General features: G+C 39.4%; 1 protein-coding gene across 1 annotated transcript in view; it reads left to right on the top strand.

The window, feature by feature from the left end:
- The window catches only part of NELL2 (neural EGFL like 2), a 150,704-nt gene extending 133,799 nt beyond the window's left edge, over nt 1-16,905 (top strand). Inside the window, exons 17-20 of the mRNA XM_026072422.1 lie at nt 9,694-9,887; nt 10,871-11,047; nt 13,178-13,402; nt 16,636-16,905. Coding sequence (XP_025928207.1) covers nt 9,694-9,887; nt 10,871-11,047; nt 13,178-13,402; nt 16,636-16,686 — 647 coding nt within the window. The 3' untranslated portion in view covers nt 16,687-16,905. The remainder of the gene's footprint in view (nt 1-9,693; nt 9,888-10,870; nt 11,048-13,177; nt 13,403-16,635) is intronic.
- Nucleotides 16,906-23,190: the final 6,285 nt, after the last annotated feature.

The following is a 23,190-nucleotide window of genomic DNA, read 5'->3' as shown; positions in this document are numbered from 1 at the left end:
AAAGTTAAACTTTGACCTAAATAAATCATAGTCTAAATAAGCATGGTAAACAAGAAACAAAAGTATTCCTAATTTATAGGTGGAGCATTGACCCACTGGAAGATTCAATGACTTGCTAAAGATAATACGTAAAGTCAGGAGTAGTGCTTAAAACAGAATCTCTCTGGCACTACGTCTGCTTCTGTGCATGGCCCTTGTATAAGGAATTGGGAAAAGGAGATCATAATCACTGATCAGTCTCCTCCCATCCTCTTTGCACAGCTAAGGTCCTAAAATAGAAAAGCCAAGGAACTTTTTTCCCCTCTTTCTCCCCAAAAGGGGAGCAAAGGTGGTTTAATTTTCTCTGAAGGCTGGCTTTTCTCTGCTAGAGAGCTGCAAAGGTAAGCTTAGATACAAGATCAAATTACTGCATGATAGGAGGTAATCATTTGATCTTCAGTTTGTGCTGAAGGCTAAACTAATGCAGGTGACCTCACATGTACCATTGGCTGATAGCATGCACTGTAATCTGTCACTCTGCAGTAAACTGGTCATATGTCAGATTCTTTACATGTGGAAATGGGCCTCAATCCAGACCTCCGTTCCTCCACTTTATTTCTTGTGTACTGAAATAGGCTGTGTTGCACATCTTTCCCATTGCAAAGAATGATTATGCAGCTCTCACACCCCTCCCCCCCCAGGTTATTACCACAGTGCTTTTCCTGTGCGTAGACCAATCACTTTTAGAAAGTTGCAGTTTGAAGAATAACCTTACAAGCTGGGAAGCTCCGTGGCCTGGGGACAGGGATGCAGGGGATGGGAGACTAACAGGGACAAGGAGATGGGAAAATTTTCTTTGTTTTGTGAATGACATAAGAGGGAACAACAGCTTTGTAAGTATAAAGTTATTTTCAGATGCAGATCTCTCAGTACGAAATTCTTCTGCTTTTAAGGTTTTACATGCTGCTACTCTAAAGAAGGAGAACAAGCCTGTCTGTTTTGTCATGGACTACTTAAGGCAAAATTAGTAGTCTTTCTTCTTTCTTTCGCTGAATACTTAAATGTTCAGTGCTCACACAGTGTAAACCTCCCCACTTTGTTTAAATTCACGTTGGTGGGCAGTACCAATCCCAAAGGGAAGGCATTGAATTAATTTTGGTAAGGCAGACACACGGACTTTTCTCTACTGATAGCAGGAATGACCTTTGCAGGATCCCCATCACCAATGCTTTATTTCAACACATTTTCACCACAGCTGAAAGCCTGTATTCCCAGGAGGAACCAGCAATTTGAATCAGCAACTGCTTTCATAAATCCAGCTTTCTTTGTCAAGAACAAACTAAATGTCGCTGTTAGCTGGCCAGGTGTTAGAGCAGGAAGGTGCAAAGACTTCTGAAGAAGTTGTGATTCCCCTGATTGTAAGGTCACCCTTCTGATACTCTCTAGGCACAAGTAATACTGTAGCCAGGTTTTTGTGGAAATACTTCTCAATACCTACCCCAAGATTTATCTTCAACTTCAAGATCCCATTTGTCTTGTGGGTTTAAGATAGTGATTTGGCACGTGCCATCTTAAGAGATACATGGTTCCTCACGTCTGTTGCTAAGATGTGTGCAAACAAGCAAAAATCAAGCAACAGTTTCTAAGCAAATGAAAAGCCAAGGAAAAAGATTGTTATATGTATGCAGAAGTGGCAATTAATAATATATCTTGGCCTTTTCCACAAGGCGTCAGCAGCTCTTTAAAAAATATACACAGAGGCTAACAAGTGATTAGAATTAGTTCACAGATATCAGGAAACTATCTTCAAGTTGTTGCTGACTCTAGTCACTAACGATGGAACACTTTCAGTCTGATCGATTGCAGCTCTAAATTTTGGAATATGTAACAGCTTGAGATAGGAAGGAAGGTTAGATATTTTATTGGCATCTTACTATATCACTTTTTATTGGATTGAAGCCTGTGACATTGTGTCTCGAGCAGAAAATAAAATCTGAAAAAAGGTATGAAGAGACAGTCTCAAATCTATTGCAGCTGAACTTTCAGTGGCAGAGCACAGTGGTGCAAAAGCAATCGTTTTCTCCACTGGCTGGTCTTTCCACTGTTAGAGATTCCCCTACTGGGTTTAAAGACAATTTGGCCATTTCTTATGTCACTTCTTCAGTATCCCCTAGGTTAGAGGTGATTAGATTGAAATGTTGGTGGGTGGCCTTTCAGACAGTCACATAACAGGGTAGCAGCTTCCAGGCTATACTAATCCCAAATCTCAGTTTTCCAGGTTGAATTGGATGAGCTTCCTCTTGCAGCCAGGACTAGTGTGTGCTAAGGCATTTCTGGCTTGTGCAAGCCCTACAACTTGCAGAGTTGTAGAAGGAATAATGCAGAATTGCACAGAAGAGAAACTGGTCCTACCTTGATTTCTTTCTTGGTGGAACAAGGAAGTAAGGCCTCATGGGGCTTGCCCATTTTTCTTTCTAAGAAGACTGGTTCAGTACAGTGTTTATATAGAGTGCATAATTAGCTTATTGCCTTTGGCTTCTCTTCTTTTATAAGCTTGTATTGCTTTGAAGAAAGTTCCCTCTTTCTCTGAAGAAATGCTTTAAAAGCCAAGGAAGTCTGTATTCAAATGTTTTCTTTCTTGATTGCTCTATTGGGTCTGCCTCAAATCTGGGTCTGTCAGTGTCCCTGAGACATATGCCTGTAGTAGTACAGAGAGCACTTCCAAGATCAGTGTCAGTCACCTCCTTGTCTCCTTCAGCAAAGTCTCCATTTTTAAAAGATGCAGATGGAAACACCCCTATTAAGATCACAGAGGCACAGAAGCATTTCTTTAAAAAACTTCTTTTAACAGAAGACCAAAACTGCCCCCTATGCCTTTTGCAGGAAATGGTACCATTAGGACCTCTTGCTAGAAATTCCTAGCTAGAGGTAGACTCCTTGGTAGCATCAGACTTTGTCAGTGCTTGATAATGATATAAGTTGCTGAATTGCCTGCTTTACACATATATTGACCTTGGTTACTGCTGCTGCTTTGGCACAACTGAGAATATTGAGTATTTAGACTAATGCTGTACTTGAATGTAGAAATTTATAATCTTATTTCACTTGGTACCTACAAATGATCGAAGACCTAGAAATTCCTTTGCTATTAGTTTTGCTTCACATTATACTCCTGGGCAGACCTGTAGTCTCAATAACAATGACCGGGAGAAATGATGTGAAAGGCAGCTGCAGGGCTTTAACGCCTTACCCCAGTGCTTGCTGCTTCTCCCTTGGAAACAGAATTATGTTATGCATCATCTTATTTCCAGAAAAGTGGTGAAAGATCTGCTGCTTTGTCTCTGTGAAATGCATGGGTTTGGGGAGTCTCAAATTTTATAGAGATGTAAATATAGCAGTCAGCATGGTATATTACCTTCCTCTTCAGCCCCCTACAGCTTTTCTTTACACAGTCATATTGGTGCTCTAAAGCTTGTCTCTCACCTACTATTTCATAAAAGAGAGCTAAGCTGAGATAATAGATTTTGCAACCTTAAGCCTCATTGTATTCAAAAACTGGAACCTCTGAGGGCAAATCCTAAAATAAGAACATTTAGGCCCAGTTACCATTTGCTCTTCAGTTCTGTGTAAGATCCTGATTCCTTTGAATCTGTCCCCTGCAATGTCTAAAAAGCTTCTAAGATCAGGTGAAGAGAGGCTGTATTAGTTCATACCAGAAATAGTGCAGGATGTACCTCATCAGTTGCTGGACATTTTGCACACTTCTGTGTCAGAAGAATAACTCACCTAATTAATGAAGTCCCTTTGGACTTACCAGAAGTATCTGACAGATACCGGCTGTTGTTGATATATAAGGTGGGAGCAAAATATCTTCACTCTCAGCAGGTATCAGATTCTTTAGATGAGACAGCTGCAAGTGAAAGGATTGGAAAGCATCAATCCAGAATGCCCAAGCTAATTCAAAAAGAAGATCCCAGACAGAGGGGGTAGGGCTCTCCTTGAACAATTTTTTCCACAACCCGGAATAATGAGCGATGGAGGCTAATTACAGATGCCAGCATGCTCCCCAGTCTTATTGAATGAACAAAGTCCAAAATGGCCACTTCAGCATTCACATCTCTGGATCTAGAAGGCAGAGGAATTGCTTACCATCAGGATGTCTGATTTTTATATCAAGGTACATCCAATGCACTAGCATGTTCATGAGATTTCCCTTGCTTCAAAACTACTGTCAATTCATAGTTCTACACTTAGATCGTCCTACAGTCCATCCTTCCCAAACAAAGCTATAGGTATTAAAGCTTCATTATTAGGTGTGGGAACACAACTTAAACATCACCACACAGAAGGTAAATAACTTCTATGGAGACAAATTAGTATTTAAATATTCTGGAATGTAGGCAGTGTGCAAAATTGACAGAGTTTCTCATCTTTTATAAAAGGACTCACAGGGACAGAGTACCCAACCACTACATTTTATATGATGGCAATTTGAACATACTTACTGTATCAGGAAACAACACTTCTGTGAAACTGGTGTTACCAGCATCCAAAGTCCATCTCGGCTCTTCATCTTCCACATCTGCTGCGCTCTGACAGGTGACTTTTATGAAGTCACAAATATATTATTCACAATTCACTTGCTATTTGAAGAATGATTACGTCAGTCAATAGATTGCTTTGGGGTAGACAAGAACAGAAACCAAACTTTCTGTCTGGAAGAACTTGGGATCCCTGACAAATACATGCCTTACTGTTTTGCCTTAAGCAAAAAATACTCTGGGTATCCTCATAGTTGCCACCTTGCTGAGGTAACGCTACTCTCCAGAGCTGAGGTATCTGAGTAGTTTCAGGACAAAGGAAGCATCCGCCATCCCAGCCCATCTTCCAACAGCCTATTTCTCCTTAATAGAGATGCACAGCCCTCTGACTGTTACCAGAACAATTCTGTTAGGAAACCTTGTCATGGGGAGATGCTTTCTGGCTTTATGTGAACATCATGAGTGTAAGTCTGGATGGCTTATAAGAGGAGGAAAAGTAGAAACTTACAGTCAGTTATATCAGAACGCATCTCTGAGCTCTTTGTCACCACCTATCAAGGTGTGCAGTTTTTTCTTATTGTGCTTTGTCCACATTCCTTGCAAATTTATTGAGAGTTTTCTTATCTGTAGTTGTCAATATTGTATTTGTTTTTTGTGTCCGAGAGAGTATTGAACTGACCTTTTTTCAGAGCTATCTACAGTAGCGCCAAGATCTCCTTCCAGAATAGATCTAAAAGATTGATTTGGTTTTTGAATGGGTATTGCCCCATGTGCCTTGTATTTGAATCTCATCTGCCGTTTTATTGCCTACTCAGTCAATATCACAAAATATTTCTATATCTTCACAGATAATTTTTGTCTTTAGTACTTTATTATCAACAGCCTTTTTTATCTCACCGTTCATCCATTCCTCCAGATCACTTTTAAGCATATTGAACAGCACATGTTCTAACACAGACTTTTGTGGAACTCCCCTGGGACAGCTGTCCATTGTCACAGCTTGACCATTTATTGCTGCTTTTTATTACTTACGAATTAACCAGTTATTAATCTGTGAGCTGACCTCCCCTTTTATTCCATGGCAGATTCGTTTCTTTAAGAACATGTACTATGCAAGGGAGCTCATCAAAAGTTTTTGAATAAAAAAGTACATTATATCATCTGGATCCCCTTTTTAAAGTATTTCTTAATTAGTGGTGTGCTTTTACTCTGAATCTATAATACAGTGTCTTTAAACAATCTTCTTTCTATCTGAAAACATTTTATGCTTTTGGCTGCTAGTCTAATTCATTTTTAAAAGCATCATTTTAACATAATTCCCCTTTTGAAACTAAGCACTATGATAGTGAATTTTTACAGCCTTTTTAATACCTTTAGGAATGTTGAACTTGCATGCATTGTGGTCATTACTGGTCACCAGCAGAGAGTAGTTGTTCGGTAGTGACAGTCTGTATCAGAGCCTGCACACTGCTCCGGGCCAAGCCAAATGTTGCTTTCTCCCTTTGGGGTTCTTTGACTATCTGCTCCAAGAAACAGTCATTAAATCTGTTAAATATAGTCTTAGGTCACATCCTGGTGTAGCACTAATCCAGTCTGCATGGGGCAATTGAAAATTCCAGTTTTTATGGAGTTATCTGCCCTTGCAGACTTTCAAATCTTACAAAGGGAGTTTAGGCATTCCAGTTGCTGTCACCGTTTTGTATACCTCTAGTCTTGTATTTTTCCTGTTGAGGCATTAAATTACTTGTGATAAAATTAACTCCTACCTTTCTTTAACATATAGCATTACTTTTGCACCCATGGGTCTCTTTTGTCATTGCAATACAGTTGTTCCCTGGGATGAGAGTGTTAAAAGGAAAATCCTTAAAAATGTGCCAGATAAAAGCTGTTGCAATTTTTAGTATGGATTAGATAAATAAGAATTGGTCCTTAATTTAGCACTAGGTAACTAGTGACATTTTGGTTGTTTTTCTGAGACAAATCTTCAAGTCTTTTGAGACTCAATGTTCTAACGTCAAAACACTTGAGCTGTTTGATTCCTAGGCAATGTGTTGTAAATAGCCTGAAGTGAATTGATATGTTTTTTAAAAAATGATATGGAAGGGATAATAATAAACCTCTGTGACTCGGTATGCTGGAAATATGCAACCTGTAATCCTCCCCCATCCTCTATTATATTCAGCAATAGATGCAAGGGCCAGTGTACACTGTCCGTATAGGCACGGAGTTTGGAGAGCTGGTTATAGCTGTAAACAAAATGTCAGTAGTATAATTCATCATCTCATGGAAATCCAAAGGAAAAGAGCTGAGCGAAGTTTTGCTTGGGATGGATGACTTGTGCATAAGTTCTTTGCAGATAATGATGGCAGTTTGTTGTGGATGAATGATGCCGATGAGAATTTCATGCTTGTAAGTTTGTGTTTCTCTTGCTGCGTGATGAACACATTGCTGTTTCTGATTAGCTTAGAATCAAAGGCTGAATAGCTTCTGCTTTGACCTGGGATATATAAATTACCCTATCCAGAAAATTCATTTTCATCAGTCAAACAACTAAAAAACTAAAGTTGGGATTTTTCAGAAGTGCTTAGATAAGCAGGGAGTCAATGATAAAACCTTGATTATTTTCAGTAACAGTGCACTAACCATTACTGAATGCTCTTGAAAAACATACCCCAGAAACATTTCCCCTTGAGCAAGTTATGAAATGCACTTGTACATAAGCATCAAACGCAGACTTAGTGTTTATAGGGTCATTGCTTGTTGTTTAAAGGAAACTGTTCTTATTTACAGGACAGCTGAATTTTGTCCAAGTATCTCATATAATATGGTTGGTTTGAGTTGAGTGGCCAGTTTGTTGAGAAGTGATATTACTCATTTGTGACACTAGCTATGTGAAAGGTTTGTGAGAAAGAGTGTTTTAAACAAATGAACACAAGCATCTAAAAGCTGTATATTAAAAATGGCTTGAATAATAAAAAGAATCCTGCTGATAATCATTATATTTAAATGTGGGGGGAGGAATTGATGGTCTCTTCATTGTGTAACTTAAAACCAAGTAGATTGTCAAATTGCTAGTTTATATTACTTTCAGTGTAGAGTTAGAGAAAACAGAAAAAGGGGAGAGTAGCTCTTCCATCCCTCTGCTCTGCCCAGACCAGCATCGCTCAGTCATTCCTGTTAGATGTTTGTCTAAACACCTTTAAGGCTGGAGATTCCTCAGCAGCCCCCGGCCATCTATTCCACTAATTGTTTTTCCTTACAATAAGGAAGGGTTTTCCTGTGTAATGTGCCCCTGATGTTTCAGCTGTTTGGGCCCGTGTGAACAGCTACACTGAATTAGGTTCATGATCCCAGTTGTCCTCTGCCCTCTTACAACAATGACCAACTCCAGATGCTTCAGAGGATAATGAGGTAGGAGATGTGGAGATATGAGAGGATCTGCCCATTTTGGATTATCTCATTGGTAGACAAGGTCACTGTATACCCTAGTGCAAGAAGTGTAATCTTTGTTCCAAAATCTGTTAGCTTTACAAGTCTGGATATTCTTGCTAGCTTTATACATTTTTGGATATGTGATTTTTTTTCTTCTCTCTAAACAACGTCTTGTAGTAATGAGTGTCATAGATTGTTTATGCATTGTATGAAAAAATTATTTCCTTTTGTCAGACTTGAATTTGTTGTCTTTCACTTTTGTTTGCTATCCCCTTTCTTGTGTGTTAGGGAATATGGAGAACAAAAGCTCTCACCATGTCTCTTCTGGAGTATTCTTTTTTTATTTTTTGGTTATGTCCCTTCCTGCTAATGTTCTTTTAGAGATGAACAATACATTTCTATCCAGATCTTCTCAAATGATATTTTACTCATTCTTCCCAGAAGCCTTGGTAATTTTGCAATACTTTTTTTAAGATGGATCCACCATTATTGCACACAGTATTTGAACTAAACTCACGATGCTGATTATTTATATATGAAATTCTAATAATTTCCATGCTGTTTTTCATCCCAATACATACTCATGTTAGCAACTTGTTTACTTTTTTTGACTGCAGCCACATGGAATTGAAATAATTGAGTTATTTTGCTTTAAACTTGAATTGAAGGAGGTTTCATTTCCATTGTTGAAACCAAAACTGAATGTTGTATTAAGTTTTTATGCTGATTGTGAAAGATACGTGCATGATTCTACTACTTATTTTGTCTCGTATCAATCTGTTGGATAGTTAAATATCACAGTGCTACTTTTTAATGAACTCCAATTAAAGAGCTTGGGCCAGACTGTCATGAAATTGAATTTATAATTGAACTCAGTGGAGCTATTGCTATTTACACTTGCCACAGATCTAGCCTCTACTTACTCTTCTAGTGTTTTCCATATTTTATTTATATCACATATAGTTGTTTACCTCATGCCATTTCAAAGCTAACTTTTTTCCAGCTAACTTTTCTCCAGATGGACATCTGAAAAACCTAAATGAAGGCTAGTCAAGTATAAGGCAGAGTATACTGCTAGTTTGTCATTGCAAAATAATTATATGTAGACTGATGAAGTAGGTCTTTAAAGGTACTCTTGAATTCTTTGAGATATGATTGTTTCAAAGTCATTTACTTTTTTTCACTGGAGACATTAATTTTGTTCTTTATTTTCTATGCTACAGACAAAGGCTATCTATACAGCTAAGAAGTTAACATGAAAGGTGATGTCTGGCCTGTAAGCTCATATAAGTAAGAACTGCATCATTTATTAGGGTGTACAAACTAGAATATTTTAACTATCTATAGCCTTACTCATTTTTTATAGTACTGTTTTTTCAGCTTTCTTGTTTAATTGAACATCTCTCATGAATGTAGGTTATCACAAACTTAATGGGCTTCATAAGCTAAGTATTATTTTTCCTCTTGTGTTGTGATTTTCACATTCTATCTGGCTTGCCAAGTAGCATTCTGTAGAAAAATATATACGAAAACTCAAAATATAATGTTTTTCTTTTTAAAGTTGATGTGAGTTGAAAAATGTTTTTATGAACTTAGAAGTTATTTCTCCCTGTGCTGAAGAAGTGCAGATTAATTTTCAGCTCAAGTCTTTAATGGCCAAGAGTCATCTATAGTGGCTGCAGCAAGAACATTTTTGTTAATTGAATGTGATCTAAAAGCATTGCATGGCATGTTTTTGCAGACATTGATGAATGTGAAACTGGAAGGCATAGCTGCGCCAATGACACCGTTTGCTTTAACTTGGATGGTGGGTATGATTGTCGATGTCCCCATGGCAAGAACTGCACAGGAGACTGTATCCATGAAGACAAAATCAAGCACAATGGTCAGATTTGGGTGCTGGAGAATGACAGGTGCTCTGTCTGCTCATGCCAGGTCAGTAGAGATGAAAACTAGCTTTTTCTGCAAGGTGATGGTAGGGGTGAAGGGAAGACCATCATGATTCCAGTGAAATTCCTGTTTTAGCTGCCCTTTCTGCTGTGCTGGTAGCGCTACATAAAAGCGTTATTTTATAGGGTGTTTAGGGGAGAGCCTTCTCTCTCCAGCCTGCACAGATACGACTGCCTTGGAAAGTTTATTGTACAGTACTGGGAGAAGGATGTAGTACTATTTTGTTAGCAGAGATGCCAACCTATCTTTTCTTGGTGGGAGTAAAGACACTGTCACTCAAAGATACTGTCTGTCTAGACACATATTGGCGTTGGTGACTGAACCCATTATCTCTAGCAGATGGCTATAAATATAGATGGATTCTATATCTGAAGAGTAATTCAGCTTAACTTTCTCAAATATCTGCTGTGGGATGCTGATCCCAAGCTGAATGTAGAGGAAGTTCATGCAGAATGAAGGGCCATTTTACAATGCTGACAAAGTACTGAGCATTTCAGAGACTCAAGTTTCATTAGCATGAATTTAATTTCAGACTACACATTGTCTTCCTTATGTAAATAATTACACAAGTGAGGACTAATCTGGAAGTTTAAAACAAGACTCAGCTAGCACCCATATGAGAACAGTGCAGAGTTATTGCAATCCATTCAAATTTGACCCTTGAGAGAAGCATCCTTGGGTCTTCTCACCTTAGGCGAGAGCTGTCTGAAGACTGGTTGTACGAAGGATTTACAGAAGACACCGAGAATGTGCAGTGATCTATTAGTCTGCAGGTGAACTTACAGTACTTACTCAGTGTGTACTGTGGTTTCTGCCTCTGTTTAAATTGTACTTTGAAGAAGTTATATAGTGGAAAATTTCTTGATCTGCCAGTGGCTTAGAATTATGCCAACAAATCAAGTTTTTGTACAACTGCTGTTGGAGTTATGCAAATTTCTGCCGTTGCTCTATCTGTCTTGCGACAACAGAGTGGATATGTGATGTGCCGGCGAATGGTCTGCGACTGTGAGAATCCCACCGTTGACCTATTTTGCTGCCCTGAATGTGACCCACGGCTCAGCAGTCAGTGCTTGCATCAAAGTGGAGAGCTTTCCTACAACAGCGGCGACACCTGGATACAGAACTGTCAGCAGTGTCGCTGCTTGGTAAGTCTTCTGATTACAGCAGACTAGACAGAAAAAAAAAGGATGCGAGATATTTTGATGTGTGCGTTTTGGTGCATTAGCATCCATTTAGTTCCCTCTGGAGTATGTGTATAATCAAAATCTGTTTTTCATGGATATTTGTCAGTATTATCAAGTTCTAGTCAAAAATGCATTTGGACACGATAGACATAGTCGAAATTACTTAATCATGAAGATTGTTTTAGCAGAGTGAAGGTCATTTGGATGTGGAATGTACGCAACAGCACATGAATTCAGAGACCAGTGAAGCTTTATAAGGAAATTCTGAATATATATGAAATTATTATCACAGCTGATAATTTCTAAGGTTTTGATAGACTAAAATCTATTCATTCAGACATTTCCAGTAACAGAAAAATTAGTAAGACTTGATGTATTTTTCAAAATAATGAAATTAGGTTTGGAAAAAAGATATTTTAAAAGCTTGTGATCTTTCTCCTAGGCATGTATTTCAGAGTCTGGGCAAAATCTCTTCTGCATATTGCAGCTCAGGAAGTTACCATGACAGAAACAATCCCAAGATAAAAACAAATAGTTTTTACCTCAAGTTAATCTTCAAAGGTAAAGCCTAGTCCATCTAGCAGCTTTCCCTTGTCTGAACATCATGAGTAACAGCCAGAAACCAATTCCTGTAGACAAATTTAACTTTCAGTGTTACCACTGCTAAAATCTGATGAAATAGATTCTCAGGTGCTTCATTAAATGTTTTCAAAACAAAACAAAAGACAACCTACAGCTTGGGACCTCAATAGATGTCTCTTCTTTATTCAGGATGCTACTTCTGTAACTAAAGCCTGCTTTCCTTCAATTATCACAGGGATATTTTAGGCGGTAACTTTCAGTACAAGAAATAAATTGAAAGTTCAAGATCAGTGGCAGGTTTTAAGATTGCTTTCATTCTTAGCATTATGTGATTCAAAAAAAGAGGAAAATTGACCCAGATGAGAATTTTATAAAACAGCAACTTCACAATACTTTCTACAGCACGAAGAGTAAAGTCAGAGCTATGACAAATTCCAGGGGATCTTTTTCAGCTTTTGCTCTGAAGACATTTAACTCACCATTGCTCAGAGTATTAGATACAGTTTTTGTGAATAAATTTCTTTCCCAGGCCAAATGTTGCTTTTTTTCTTTCCCCTCTCCTTCATAAATCCTGACTACTCATTCTGTGCTCAAATGACCTGAATAAGTTTTTAGGTCAGAGATAGACCTGCTCCAAAACAAATGTGAATTTAAGACTTCTGTCAAATCTTTTCTTTGACTGATAGTTGTAAAAATTTGGCCCTTGCTCAGAATTGAATAGAGGTTGTCCCCAACTTCCAGTAACTGAAGTGAATAATTAGACATCTTAAGATTTGTGTACAGGAGTTCAGTAACTTCCCCAGAGAATGTTCTGGCTCACTGCAAGTCTCTCATTTGGCCTTTTCATACTCTGATTGTGCTGAACCCATCATGTAAAGTGCAGAAAGTGAGATTAAGTTGGGAAGTCAGATAATCTGGAACACCGAAAATGGATGGTAAGTGGGCGGAGGTCCTTTCACTTTCATTCCCCGTTAAATTGTGTTGCTGGTAGCTTGACATCCTTAGTACAGCAAATGAATTTGTAACCATAGCAAAAAAAAAAAAAAAATGTAGCCCATCCAGAGATGAACGGTTGAGGGCTTTTTATTGCAAATCAATAATCTGAACAGAAGTCAGAACTAGAGGAAAGAGACATCAAAGCACTTTTGCAATGTAGTCCTGTTAGGGCTTCTGTGACTCGCAGAAGTAGGACTTAACAAGAAAAGATCCGTATTCTGTATTTCATGAAGTTTAGGGAGAATTTTCAGTTGCAGCTTGATGCAGGGTGCGTTGAAATAAGTTAAGTCTAACACTTTCTGAATAGCATGCAGCAGAAAGCACCCAGCTTGTTGTTTCCCACAGGCAATGAATATTAGTGTTCTCTGCACTAGCTTCTGAATAGGACCAGATGGAAAAAAATGGTCAGCTAAGGAACATAATGCTGAGTCAGAGAAACAGGTAATAAAACAAGTAATGAATCAAAACAATAGCTAATAATCTTCTCTTGTTCTCGAAACATTTTTTTAACAGCAAGGAGAAGTTGATTGTTGGCCCTTGTCATGTCCAGAGGTGGATTGCGAATTCAGTGTTCTCCCCGAGAATGAGTGTTGCCCACGTTGTGTCACTGACCCCTGCCAAGCGGACACCATTCGTAATGACATCACTAAAACCTGTCTGGACGAAACCAATGTCGTTCGCTTCACTGGATCTTCTTGGATTAAGCATGGCACAGAGTGCACCCTCTGCCAGTGCAAGGTAAAGAGCATAAAAGTTAAGCTGAGATGCCTCTTTCCCAGCTGGTTCTGTAGCATATAAATATTAATGCATTGAGTATGGATAGTCAGTGTCTACACTTGCTTTCAAAGCAGAGGAGGTTAGAGTAAAAATGTTCATTTTCGTTAACTTCACTCTTGCATGTATTAGAACAATGGCTTTAATGCACTAACAGGTCAGAAGTAGGACAACAGCCTGTGCCACAGTGTGCTTTGAACAAGTTACAAGGCTTGTTTTTTCCATCAGAATAGCTCATTTCAAATTTGATTGCAGTACAGCTCCATGGTATCTTGCAAATGTACACAGTAACAAACAGATATGTAAGATCAGACCACAAAAAACGTGCTCTGTGTGGTACTATAAAGTTATCAGAACTGATTGATTTCCTCCTTGAGGACTGTGATGATCAAGTACTTTACATTTTATAATGGGACTAGTTACATAGGTATATAGTTTTCTTGCTTTAAAATTAATAATAGAGTCAACACAATGTTTAGAGCATCTAATAGTTTTTGTAGTCAAAGGAACTCGTTGTCTGAGGAGAAAAATTTACGGCTATAGGCTTACATGAATTCTAGCATCTCTTTTTAAAGATGCAAGAGAGAGGGAAGTTAAATAAGTTTTTCCTATTCAAAATAAACCTCTAAGTAAATTGGATTATATTTTCGGTAATCCAGTAGTGAAGAATGACAAAGAGTGATTCCACAGTAGTCAAGGAGAGAGAGACAGCAGGATTTGTCCAAATGATGTGTAACTCCTCCTGAAATTCAGCGTTGATTTTGGTCTTTATCCTATGTCCTTCCCAAGGAGGAAACTTCCCAAACTCTAGTACATGCTACCATGAACTACTTCAAAAAGGTGCACATAAAAAATAGCATAATTTTACTACTTGCTCCTGGGAGAGAGAGGAAGTAACTGACCATGTAACAGAAGCTGTTAAGCACCACCACCTTCTTTCTCTGGATTGCCTGACATAATACTGTGCACAACAGTAGTTGTCACTGCTGTTGAAAACATAGTCGTGTTACTAGGCAAGTGGTACATGCTAAATCAAGTGCGGGCATTTTTTCTTGATGTCAGAGTGGGTCTATGGTTAGGAGAAAACTCTATGATCTGACATGGTGGCCAATGGTTAGAAAGCCAGCTATTGCACAAGGATATTGAGACAGGCTTATGTGCACAAACCTGTATTAGTGAGGTGCATAACTGGTGGCATACACCAACTCTAATGGTGAAAGTTACTTTTGGGGGAAGAAAATTAAAACAAACAAATGAAAGCTGCAACCAAAGGGTGAGGAAGAGGTGATTTTCACAGTGGCCCAGTCTCTTCCCACAAGGTCCTGTGGAAACACTGCTACTGGGGTTTCTAGATGCCAGACCATGAAAAACCAGCCTGAGAACAACGTTGGGCTCTGGGATTCACTGCCAGGGTGGCCCAGGTGATGGGTACAGCACTGCGGGGGGAAGGCCCTAGACACAACACAGGATAGGGCACTGCTTGGGCTTGGGCAAGTCGCTGAGGTTTCTGTGCCTTGTTTTCCCCACCTTTAGTAAAATGACTAATTTTGTGTGGTTCTTCTCTAAAGCACATTGAGATTCAGTGATGGGAAATGCCTTTTTCATTGTTATATGGCTAATCAATGGCACTGCAGAAGAAATCTGTTTTATATCAGTTCTACTGATGTCCATCCGTCTGCTGCTCCCTTTTGTCCTTTTCTCTTAAGCAAAGATTGAACCATAAGCCTGGACTAATTTATATTCAGTGTAAACACATACATAGATTACTAAAATCGGTTGCTGCATTGTGAACTTATATACAATTAAAACAGATACTCTGCCAAACCCCATAGATTTAAAACAGCTCAGGTAAAAATCTGCTCTAAGAACCCATAGAAAACACCATTGCATTATTATAGTTCAGTGTCCCAGCTACCTGGAATTAGGCATTTCAATGGGTAGTCACAAACATGAGTCCTTGATAAAAGTTATTGTGCTGTTTAAATCAGATTTTCAATATGTAGCTGTGTTTTCCACATTATGGATTCTTGAATATCACAGTGCAAAACACACAACAGGGCAGTGATGCTTAACAGTGAAGAGGTACCACTTTGTCCCTCAGCAAGCAAAATCTTATTCAGTTCTCTTTACAGAGCAGTATTCTTTTTGAAATACAATATCTGTTCATATTCGTGGCATTTTAATATTTTAGTTCTGCATGCGAGCAGCCCTCTCCCTCCAGATCAGGTTAATGCTATGCTCAATTTGTATAGTTCTGTCTCATTCGTCCTGTGTCACCCCACTCTTTTCTTGCGAAACATCACAGGGAAGGTCAAAGCTCTAGGATAAGCCTCTCTAACCAAGCTATAGCAAAATAAGTTTACACAAATCCTTTAACAATTCAGAAAGCCAGGCATCATCTAAAGCTGACTTAGCCACAAAACCATTTCAAATCACAAGTAAAGGAGGTGAACGTTAGGATTGTCTAACCTTCTGTCACAGAAAGAGTGAAAGAAAACATCTGAATGATTCAGACCTTGGTCTTTAATCAATCCTGGCAGTTCAGTCATCTAAATGTATTTGGAGTAATTTAAAAATAATGCACACTTTTTATTTGCATTGTAAGAATCAGACTGAGGAAAAGAAATAGTGGAAATGTAGAAAACATATTTTCTCCAGTACTTCAATCATGTCATAGGCAATCTGTTCCTTTATTTGCTAATATTCTCAAAAAAAAGTCTAGACTATCGGGGAAAACCTTATGGATTAACCTTTGCCAGTGTTATAGCCTAGATGTATTCATCTGAAGCACTTAGTGCTAAATAAAACTCTTAGTCCCTTCTGTCTAAGCTAAATAAAACACAGTGTCCTGTCTTGTTCAACAGCCTGGTGTGTACTGTGGGCAAATACCTGATACCTTTGCATCAGCTGAATGTCTTTCACTGATCTCAGCTTTTTTCAGTTTGATTGTTGTAGCTTTGTGATACAGACAACAGCAAACTGTGCGATTAGAAGAATCATCACGTCCCTTCCCTGGGATGAGGGAAGGACAGGATGACAATTTCATGAATCAGATCAAAATTTGTTTTTGTCCCTATTTTACAAATCTGTTTGTTAAAGCCTGATGGGTGTTTGCAAATAACTGATCTTCTTAAATTGACTGAATTTGTATAAATTTGTATTAATTCAACTCTTCTTTTTGTTGTTTCTTCCCTTAGAATGGCCACGTTTGTTGCTCAGTGGATCCACAGTGCCTTCAGGAACTGTGACACTAACATCCATCTCTCACAAGCAGTTTCTGGTTAAAGAATTTCCTTCACAAAAAAGATCTTTAGACCAAAAATTGTACAAAATCAAAACTGAAATTAGATTGGTTTTGTCCATCTAAAGTGCAGGAATGTGATGAACTCAGTTACCTGAATCAGAGTGAAACTTATGGGGCTCAAGAAAATCTCAGATGTGTAAACCTTTGTGTGAGGTCAGGCCCAGCTTCTAGCTATTTGTCTGTCTGACATCATTATGCAGAATATTAGGTTAGTGTAAAATGACACACTGTAATGATGTACATAACAATGTCAACATCAAAAATCAACTGGGAGTGCTTACGGGGTCTTCCGAAGCTTGAGGGTTCAACACTTGACTAGGTGCAGAGATTTTTATCTAATTGTATTTGGATCTGCATAAATGTATTTGCTCACTGCAGAATTTAGCAGACATTTGAGTAGAAGGGGGAGGCCTTCAGGCATAAAGAACATAGCAGCTAAGACGTGTTATGTACAGTATGTGCTCTGAAAAAAAAAGATACAAGTTATTGTAAAAAACCCACAAAAACAAAAACCGTGATGCACAGGCATGGCTTCTTAATGTTTTCTGATGGGAAAAGTCATCAATATTTCCTTGTTTTACTGCACTTACTATTATTTCTTGATTGAATTTGTTCAGTATAAGCTCGTTATTGTGCAAATTTAAATAAATATTTCTCTTACCTTATGTTTCTTTCTGTTGCCTTTCCTTTTCAGAGATGTCATTGTTGTTATTGTTCCTTCTTTGTCAGCACAGCTAGTCAGCTATACTTTACAGATAATGTATATCTCCTGTCTAGCTCCTATACATGTGGGACTTTCTGCCCGGCACATTTTGCCCATCATTTCATATCTTTGCTATTCTTCTGAGAGCACATGAATAACTTCACACATGGGAGACATTACAGTGGATTGAACAAAACAATTCATATGGCTAAAGATCAGACCCTACATGCCAGCCAGTTGTCAGTCAGACTAGGTACACACCGTTTGTGCATGATTGCATCTGTTCTGGTTTACGTGGGGTGTTCTCTAGACTCCTGGTCTCTCCAGCTGCCATAGGTTGGTTTGTCTTTCTGTAAGCTCCTCAGCTTGTGTTTGTAAAATCTCTCAATGCATGAGGATCACTTCAATGTATTTATTTTTACTGATAAAGAGGCAGTCATCCATTAGGAGGGATCACTTAAATTTGCAAACCCTATTTTCACAACTGTACTGTTGTGACAGTAAATAAAAGAGGCTACATAACCAAATCCATGTTATTTTGGGAAGGAAATAAGGAATAAAGCACTAATTACAGAATAAGGTTTGCAAAGGCTGGATGTATAGGGATGCATCGCAAACAGTGGAGACAAAGCCTGAGAGGAGGAAAACATCCAGAATGGCAGCATTCTTTTAAATACTGCACTAGTAGTCTTTTCAAGATGCCTCATTTCTCTTCAACATCTTTCTTATCAGTTTAATAGATCATTATGCAACCTGGATTGGCAAACCTGTTAATATTGTCCTTTTATGTTATTAGGTTACAAGGGAAGTCTGTGTATATGTTTTTCACAATGCAGAATATTTGCCCTCAAACAGATGCTACTTTGCAGTGTTTCATAGACAGGAGGAGATCAAAGGAATGCCATGCAACTGCATGAATCTGATAGGTATTCTTTTGCACCCCAGTCCTACTGCATATTGGATGTTTTTGGAGCAGGAAATTCAAGAGATGCCTGGCCTGTGAAGGCAAATAATATAGACAACAAGAAACTAAAAATCTGAAAAAAATGTAAAAAAACCCAAACAACCTAGACTGATATTCTACATTGGACCATTAAAGCTATGAAGATTTTCAGCCCAAATAAGCCCTTTTCCTCGTTGGCACCTTGTCCACAAACAACAGGTGCTCAAGGGATTTACTGTGTTGTCCAGTTTCTGGCAAGCTGCAATCAGTGTTCTTAAAGGCGAGTGTGAGCTCCTTGAAAAAGAGGCTGCTTTCTGTATGGTGTTTTCCTGCCTCCTCGTAATTGTCTAGAGGCCATGCCTTGCCCTCAGGAACAGGGGCACAGCTCCAGCTGGTTTTGGTGGCAGCTGCATACCTATTTCTGAGGGAAGGTTTAACAGAAGATATTACTGTTTAGGAATTACACTTCGATTTCATTAAAGAATAAGATAGGTATAGGAAATGAATGAAAACTAGACTTTTTTTTTCTTTTTTTTTGTAAGATACAGAAAAAGAGAAACATTTTTCAAGAGCAAAATCCTCAGTCTCTGTCAGAGGCTGTAGAAAGCCCTGAATGAAAGCAGTGGAGCTGGCACAGGGAAGGTCAGATATCCACAGCATAGCTGTAAGTATCCCCATTAATCCCATTTTTATTCAAAACTAAAAAGATGTATGGATGCAAAACAAGCATCTCTTTTCCACTCTTATCCTCACCTGAGTGTTGTAGGGTCTTTCTGCTATTGTGGGTTTATCAGGGGCAGTGCAAAACACTAAGAACAGGCTAAAAGAGCAAGGAGTTGAGACATAATAGTTAAACCTTGAATTAAGTCCTTGGAGAGTCAGTCAATATTACATGTATGTAAAGAGAAGCTGTTCTGCTGAACAAAGCTGAAATTCTCTGCTGAATAAAAAATGAGAATGGGTTGAGTGAATATTATCCAATTTATCAATGTTCAAGTTTACTAATTAATTGGGAGTTCTTCTAAAGGTCAACAAACCCCAGTGAGACATCATGATGACCCTCACTTTCATCCCCTTCCCACCTCCTTTCTGTTCAGTCAACCCAGTAATAAATAGTTCATGTTTCTGATTTTCCTCAAAAGTAAATTTAAATATTATTTAAAATTGATGTCTGAGTTTCAGGCCTAAATTATCTACGGCAGGCAATATTGTCCATAAAAAACAATTCACATTTCTATCTTTCTAAAATATGTACTTAGAGTAAAAGAGGTATATTGTGTTCTCTTCCTAACCTTTCATTATTGATGCATTGTTTTCAGTACTAGAATTCAATAACTTCCATAAAGGAACTGTCACCTCTCTGCAAAGTAATTGCCCTAAGTTAATAGACCTACAGATATAAAGGCAGAAATGTCTTCAGTTGCACTGAATTCAATTCTGTGGTGAAACAAGTTGACAAAAACCAGCAGCATTGTAAACTGCTGAAAATGGAACTCTTCAGCTGCAAATTTCTGGTACTCACTAATTTACCAAATTGGGCAAGAACAGGTGTCTGGTTGTCTCAGTTCTCACAGCTGGCATGAAACCACTGTATCAGGGCACATTCATGAGTCTTCAAAGGAAATATCAGTAGTTGCTCAGGAGGTTTATTTCACAGAAGCTGAATTTTGGTCACAAATATTTACCAGCATGTCCATGTGTGTGTGCAGAAATGCACAATGAGATAATTGGTGCAGAAGGGCTCCAGAAGTTTGCATGATTTCAAAGGGAGACCAGGCCGGTTCATAGAAGGACTGGTTTCACATGTTGCTAAATATGTAGCTTCCCTGGCCTGAAAAGAGAGAGAAACTGGAGTAGTAGAGAGTTTTCTTCTTATGTGCTTTTTGAGGCATCCACTTAGGCCACTGTTGCCAACAGGATACAGACTGGAGTAGTCGGGCTGTTAGTTTGACCCACAGCAGTTGTACTAATGCCCACAAATTTCAGCTTAATGGGAAGATATAAAACTTAATGGGAAGATCTAAAACTTGAAAGATGTCAAAATTGACTTTATTCTTCATTATTGGAAAGACCTAGTTCAGTACTAGTGGGTGTGCTCTACAGTGAAGAACGTGTCTTTGTCTTCCGTGAGAGCTCCACCTTATCCAACCTCAGAGTAGCCCAGCTTCATAAGCCCAGATCTTGGCTCCCATTTTGGTACAGCAGCAACAGCTGCTGGCTCAATGCAGGATGTTCCTGGGGCGGCTCCAACCCAGCCTTCTCCTCCTTCGTGGACCCAGCCATTCTCACTGTGATGGTTTCCTTGTGTCTACACTCTGGTCAGCGGTGAGGGGAGGATGCCCTGGGCAACCAGCACTGATGGTCCTCAGCTCATGGCCTTGCTCAACAGGCATAACCACAGGGACTCCTTTGATTTCACAGCTAAAAGTAGCCTTAAAATAGAATTCAGCTAATTTCTTTTAAAATACTGTAATTTATTTCCAGGCAAATGCAGTTTTATTTGCCCCCAAACCAGTTAGTGAGTTAAAATCACCAAATAGTTTTTGCTAAATATATAAAGAAAATGTTTCAGAGTAATATGAATAAAGAGAGTAGCGTGGCTGTGACATTGCCAGAGCACCTGAGCAGCAGAGGGGTCTGTCCTGCAGTGCGGTGGTGAGCCTGCTGCAGCGGTATCTTCTGCCCCAGTCAGAGCAGCAGGTTTTTTTCTTTATTCTCCATTTTCACAACTCTGGCGATCTCTTCTGTTTCTGTTTTAATTTTTAATTAAATATTTAAAACTTCTTGATGCTTTAGCACGGTGGCCAAATCTCTGACCTGGAAGGAGAAACACAGAGCACCACTGTATTTCTGAGTAAGAAGAACCATTTTAGGAAGAGACTGAAAAGGAAGAGACCATGTTGCAAACCGCATTTCTGAGTTAAGCTCAGATCTCTTCATCAGCCATGTGAATGGCACATAGCGTGTCACTATTTCACCTTTTTGTTTCTTCAGCATAGTGCTGATGCAAAAAAAAAAAAAGCACAACAATTATTTAAAATCAATTATTCATATAGGCCTGCACTAAAACTTAGCAGGTAAGTCCATGCTGATTAGCATTTTCTTATTGCCAGAGTTTACACAGTAAAATGACAGATAGAAATTGTTTAATGTAACTGGAGATTTGCACCTTATATTCTACCAATACAGTTTCCATAGATCATTTCTATAACATAAAACTTTAACTACTAGAAAGCACAATAATCTATTGAGCACATTGTATTTCATCCACAAAAGAGCCAAACTCAATTACTATGCTTCATCTTAAAATCTGTTTTTGTAAGTAATATCATTTTACGATTTTAGACTTCAAAGGTAACTCCCAGGATGTCATTTATCTATCAGCAGTATTTCTTGCAACTGTAAAATAAAAGTCTTTGAGAACTTATTTTAGGACTGAGTCATAGCTGAAAGCCAAAATAACTAGAAGTACATCACCGCAGCTAGAGCATCATTCTAAATAGAACAGCAGAAACAAGGTACTGAATCAAGTGCAATTTCATGGGGGGGGGGGGAACAAAACAAAACAGAAAAACAACCAGCAATCCCACTGAGGCTAACACAGTCCTCTCCCTGCTTTTAATGACTGCTGAGCTGAGCGAGAATAGGAAATTAAAATGCAGCCTTTTGCACGGTTACTTTATTTCTTATAAGCAACTCTGTAGCTGATGCTGCCTTTGAATATTTCATCTGACCTAGTGGGCCACCGCCCTTTATTATTTATTTTCTTAGTGACCTTGTCTGGTAAAAATATTAGAAATGTTTAGGACCATCATAACACAAATGTTTTTTCCCAAGGTTGGGACTGGCCCAGTTTGAATCCCAAAACTGCATGGCAGCTGCTGCACCCTGCCCCCAGCCGGCACCAGCGCCATGGGGAGCAGGCGGGGAGCAGTGCGCCAGCCAAAGGCGGCTTCGAGCACGTCTGCTCTCTGGTTGGGTACCTGCCACCGGCTCCTCCGTAAGCTGCAACTAGAACAACCCAGCTCAGACTAGCTCCTCTTGCAGCCACCCAAGGCAAAAACTCCCCTTTCAGCTCTGGAAGTCAACGGGTGCATTGACATGGTGGGACAGCGGGGTATAGGAGCGTTTTGCCGGTGCTGTGGGATGGTGGGGGAAGGATCGGGAACCCCTGGGAGCTCCCACCTCACATCCCACCGTGCAGCCTGGGGTGCTGGAGATGCCTGCAAGCCTGGCCGGGACCAGCAGAGCTCACTAGCACATGGCCATGAAGCACTGGAGAGCTAAGTACAGCCTCCACGTCAGGAAGAAAATGGCTCATCAACTGGAAAATACGTTTCCCTGGGAATAAGCAAGAAACCAGTCTTTTAGTTGTTTTCCAAGACAAAAATCCCTTGTTCACCTCACTCATGCTGGTTGTGGACAAAAACTAGGTGCTTGCAATCAAGCCTCGAAGGGCAGCCCCCCTACAGCATTGGTGTGGTCATTAGGCTCTATAGACGTTGTCCCAGACGAATGAGAGCAAGGAGAGGGCACCATGGTCTTGCTCACACCATCGTTCTTCAAAGACGAAGGGCACTAGGCCTAAACTGCCCAAGTCTTGGGGCAAAGCTGCCTCCAAACAGGGGTGATCACAAGAAAATAACCCTGCTCTGGAGGCCTTTGGAGGGTGCCGCATGGCTGGCTTTTGGTTAGAGGGCCACCATGGAAGGGAGAAGCTTGCTTTCCCTTCCTGCACTGGTGGCCCTGAGGGTTGGCCACATGGGGACATTTTGGGCTGGGTGTCCTAAGGGGCAGCTGGA

This window comes from Apteryx rowi, unplaced genomic scaffold (genome assembly GCF_003343035.1).
Source record: "Apteryx rowi isolate R43461 unplaced genomic scaffold, aptRow1 scaffold_341, whole genome shotgun sequence".
Lineage (NCBI taxonomy): Eukaryota > Metazoa > Chordata > Aves > Apterygiformes > Apterygidae > Apteryx > Apteryx rowi.
The sequence above is the reverse complement of the archived record's forward strand: the minus strand, read 5'-3'. Positions and strand labels throughout refer to the sequence as shown.